The 5,146-nt window shown below is 35.9% G+C and overlaps 1 protein-coding gene across 1 annotated transcript; it reads right to left on the bottom strand.

Annotated features, from left to right (window-relative positions):
• Positions 1–3,958: 3,958 nt before the first annotated feature.
• LOC6642596 (EEF1A lysine methyltransferase 2) lies at positions 3,959–4,694 on the bottom strand. Its single transcript, XM_002065641.4, has one exon. The coding sequence runs from the start codon at positions 4,653–4,655 to the stop codon at positions 3,990–3,992; it is 666 nt and encodes a 221-aa protein (XP_002065677.1). The 5' UTR covers positions 4,656–4,694; the 3' UTR covers positions 3,959–3,989.
• Positions 4,695–5,146: the final 452 nt, after the last annotated feature.

Genomic DNA, 5,146 nt, shown 5'->3' with positions numbered 1-5,146 from the left:
TTCTTCTTTCAAAAATATTCTTTTGTATTTTTACACGCGCGTTCGTTTCGTTTTGGTTGTTGGTTCGTTTCACACTGAAGCGAATTGAAAATCATTGAAAATTTCTACTCAAGCGAAATGGTTTAAGAATATAAACATTTCTACTTGGCGATGTGTGTATGTATGTGTAAACAGACATATGTACATATAGATATGCATACAAATGTATATGAACATAAATATGTGAATGTTCTCTTTGAATGAGAACAAAGAATAGAAAAACACATTAACAAAGAGAACAATTTTTTAAGTATATAAATATTGAGCAAAAGGCGTTCTCTTTTAAATTCAAAATACGATTCCTACATTATTATACTTTTAATTTAAAGTTAATTAGAATTTGTTGTGAACTATACCGTTAGACATTGAACTCGTATAACTAAAGATGAATCATTATTAGTTATTACATTTAAAAATATTATTATTATAAAAGCTGTAATAAAAAACAAATAAATATTTTGGTAAACGGCATCTGAAAGACCAAAAGCCATAATATCAATTATCTTTCATAACGTAAAATATTTTCGGGATCTTCCATGTTTGCACTTTTAGAAATGTTACGAAATCTTCTAAATCAAAGTCAATCTAAACATTTGGTTTCAATAAAACCCTTATATTTTAGTTTATGTGCCTATATAATTAAAACTGCCATCAGATTTTAAAAGTAATCAAAACATAAGCCAAATTAAGCCTAACATCCATCGTTTCACGAGATTTTATCAGTTGCGGTGCTTCCTTTTTTAATGTTCCGCGTGTAAATTGACATCTGACAGCTGTAAAACTTCAGACATCCTTCATCACTAACAATAAGTTACCTTTGACAGAAATTTTATAAAATACATCTATGTAGGAAAACGTGAATTCGATTTATAAATAGATCTGCTAGAAACTCTTATGCTAAGCCGAAATTCCAGAATTCAATATAACAAAGTTTGTGCTAGTTAAAGTTAGTTAAGAGATGACTCAGTGATTTTGATTTTGTATTACCATTGGGGTATTTAAAGCTATTCTCAAGACACCAAAATTATTTCCAAAACTTGACTAGAGTAAAGCAAGTGTTTGGCGTTATATAGGCGCAATCTGGACGAGTTTTTATGACCTTTGTAATGTTACAAATGTGGCTTCATTAAAGCTCTCAAGAGACCGAAAGGGTTTTCCAACAAACAAAATTAAGCCGAAACTTTTATTTTTGTATAAACGACAACTAGTCACTTTAACCCACTTTGGACCGGGCTGATTTTAAGAAGCAAAATGACGTTTTAAAAAATGAAACTTTAGTTTGGGAGGAAACTGGTTTGAAAACTGGATTTGAAGGTTTATTCAATGAAATTTTTGTGTAACTAACTATAAACTTCACTTTGATTGAAATATAGTCAAATAAAATGCCGAATTTTTGAAAACATACAAAACTTGCTATTCGAAAAGTCGAACCTAGGTCCAAAATGGGTTAACAGGAGAAAATACTTTAGGCTTCCTAAAAAACTAATTTTTGGGAAGTTATTAGGAGAAATAATTGGACAACGCATACGACATGTATCAAAAATGATTATGGTTATTATTCTCAAAAATGTCATAGACTTAAGACTTGCCCACCATGCTACAATTTAATCTCAAAACAAAGGATGTCGTAATATCAAATCATAAGCTTGGAATTCAACACCTTAGCATAATATACCCCAGCAGATGAAACCTCCAAACCAGACTCAAAAAATACTATTCCATTTTTTATATGTTTTACTGGTCTTAACTTTTACTTTAACAAAAATTCTAGATCAATGAAATGGCTACTTAAGCTCTCTTTGTCTTTACCTCCTTTTTCTCATAATTTTGCTGCTGGCTCTGGCTCTGCTGTTGTTTGTTTTTGTTACGTTGCTGCGGCTTCGAAGTTTCCAAAACTGCTGTGCCACACTGACAATGTGGCGTATGCGTAATGTGCTTCATAACTCCCCTTCCATTCTGGAAACCTAAAGTGTTTCTATCTGTAAGCCAAGAGGGAGGGGGTTAGGATAATAATGATATACTGCTAATGCTCAAGCCAGTGTAGGGCACATGACTCTCACACCACAGCGATTTAAATATATATCGACATTTGGTTGAGTGGTTGGCTGGCTGGATGGATGGATGGATGGATGGCATCTCAATTATGGCCAGACCATAAAAAAAAAGTTTGCAACTTTTCTTGTGTTGGCTTGTTTAGCTTTTTAAGCAATTTTATCATTATTAAGTATTTATTTCTCTAAAACTGTATTTAACTACTTTATAAAAGCTCGTTAAGAATTCTTTCATTAACTTTTTCTTTTGATTTCGCTACAAATTAAGAATAAATTAATTGACTCATTACATCTAAATGTGTCTGACAACTTAGACATTTTGGATTAAGAGTTTGGAATAAATTTAAAAATTGCTTAATCTTGTGTAGGCAGCTTATAATTAATTCCAGCAGAGATGTTTATAACAATTTAAAACCGTTTTAAGCTTCTCTTGTCCAACAAGAGAATTCAACTCGAGTTTTCCATTGCTTTTATGGTCAAGAGTCCAGCATAAGTCAGTTCGTCATGTTTAACCTTCAATGGTGGCTCATTGGACCTTGAATTATAAATTAATTAGAGTCGGAAAAGCGTAGTTTGAGAGACTCGGACGGAATGATGAGTGTATCGTTGTTGGAACAATAAAAACCATGTTCAAGGATATACACACCCACACACACACACACACACATACACAATAATACACAATGAATGACTGGTGTGTACCATCTACAGGTAGCCGCAGCAACGACACCCACAATTCCACCAACTCCTGACCCACCCCGCACACCCGCAGCTGCTCCCCTGTAGCCATCATAACACGCTTTCGTTTTTCGATTTTCTAACGAAATCGAAACTCTACACTCTGTCCATAACAGAGAAACAGAGACAGGAATAGAGAGAACGAGAGAGAGAGAAGAGTACAGAAGTGAGAGTGCGAATGAGAAAGCGCCAAGGTTGAGGGACAGACTAGAAGAAGGAATAAGCACTGGGGCATTGGGTACTGCGCTTTAGAAATGCATCCATTTGGAGGCTGCCAGAGACTGTCATCAAATATCCAATTAGGTCCAAAAGTTACAAGCTTACTTTTCTTTGTGTTTTTTTCCTTCGTTCGAGGGGAGTTTTCTTTGTTTTTGCGCAGTTTTTCCACGTTCGCACTTAAAAATTTTCCAGTTCACTTCTGTTAATAATTCACGACAAATATTTTGATGCACGCACACACACACACACACACGCACACACTCTTGTTCGCCAATACCAAGGCAACCAAACGCGTATCCAAAATACAGGACTTCGTCTCCCGGACTCTCCTTTGGTTATTTTGTCCGCACACTGGCAAGGACTAACTATCGCTCCGACGAATGTCCTTTGGCAACTGAGCGTATGGCAACAAAAGTTTATTTTCCGACTGCATTTGGAAGCTTCGCCTGGTGACCAAGTTCCGACTGGCATTGCCGATTTCACTTCGGTTTCTTTGGCTTCGGCTTCTCGTTTGCATGTAGGCCAAAACAGCAACGAGCCTCCTTTTTATTGAATTTTTGTCGAAAGCTTTTCAACCAGGTTGTTTTTGTTGTTGTGAAAGGGGAGGCGCTTTTGCGGTAAATTGCAAGGGGCAACAAAGTTGTAAACAAATCATTAAGAATCGCTTGAAATAGCTGGGGTGGACAGTTTTCTTTTTGTTCCGGGCAGAACGCGTGCTGATGGTCCGCCTCAGATGGTTACTAAGGGTACTTGGGGTAGGTATATACATACATATGTACATATGAGTGGCGCAGATGCAATGTAAACGGAAAGAAACTGCTCTACCAAAAATTTACATAAATGCATTGTCTAACAAGGTTAAGACAGGGACGCGTCTAAAGCTTATATACCATTATATAGATACAAAAAAATTTCGAAACCACATATAAAATGTAAGTATATTTAGTTATTTTTCTTAAATACTACAGAGGTAACAACACTACCCACTTTTCCACCAAATTTAAATGTGGGCGTTGGTATTGTATGATATTTAACGAATTTCTCGCCAAAACTAACCTCCAGCTCCTCCTCGGTCCAATTGCATGAGGTGATGATAAACAAACTATCCTTGTCGGTAAGTAATTTCTCTACGGTTGCAAGATATTGCGATCGCTTCTCTTTGGGATTATCGGGACACAAACTAATGGCATCGTAAGTGCCCTTATCGTGCACCACCTGAAAACTGCCCAGATCCAGCTGCTCCTGCGAGTCCAGCGATTGGGTCAAATCAGCAACGCTGTAGTTTATGTCCAGCTTAAGATTCTCGGCAATATTCTTGGCCAGCTCAATTGCCTTGGGTGAGTAGTCGACGCCAGTCAGCTGCTTATATCCTTCATTGGCCAATGCCACCAAAAACATTCCATTGCCACATCCGAGATCCAAAACACGTGCACTTTGCTCAACTTGGTCTTGTTCCATCAGCCAATCGACAATCCGTATTTGCGAGTCCTCGTCAAACCAAATCTCACCCACATCGCCATGGCTTTTGTAGTTTTTTATTTCTCTGGTATAGCTCTTTTCCCAATAATCTTTGGTCCCCAGTTCGGAGCCATTTAACTCAGTGTCCATTGTTTATATTTTATATTGGCGTTATCGTAGCAAATGTCGATTTGCTATCGATGTAATCGTATCAAGTGTCTATATGTTATCGATAGGCGAAACAAAAATTTTTAGCCAACACTAATTTCGCAAGCCGCCAAGATTTGAATTTGAAAAATGATCGTTTCTTATCATTATGACAACTACTCCAAGATTAGAATCAGTGTCAAGGTTTTAATTACGTCACGAAGTAAGAAACCTATCAACAGGGTCTTTTACATATTATAGATATATCTAAACTATGTAAATGATTTAAGCAAACAAATTAATAACAGTTTAAGGTCGCCGATATCATCTTAAGTAAAAGCTTTATTTTCCCCCTTGAGTTTCAGCTTAAACGGTTGTTTTTATAATTTATTTGATATACATTTATATCTATATATATTTCTGTTCTCAGACACTACAACGTAATTTTCATCTTATATATATATCTTTATATGTTTAATATTTTTTAATATATT

The sequence above is a fragment of the Drosophila willistoni genome (assembly GCF_018902025.1).
Source record: "Drosophila willistoni isolate 14030-0811.24 chromosome 2R unlocalized genomic scaffold, UCI_dwil_1.1 Seg167, whole genome shotgun sequence".
In the NCBI taxonomy this organism is placed as follows: domain Eukaryota; kingdom Metazoa; phylum Arthropoda; class Insecta; order Diptera; family Drosophilidae; genus Drosophila; species Drosophila willistoni.
The sequence above is the reverse complement of the archived record's forward strand: the minus strand, read 5'-3'. Positions and strand labels throughout refer to the sequence as shown.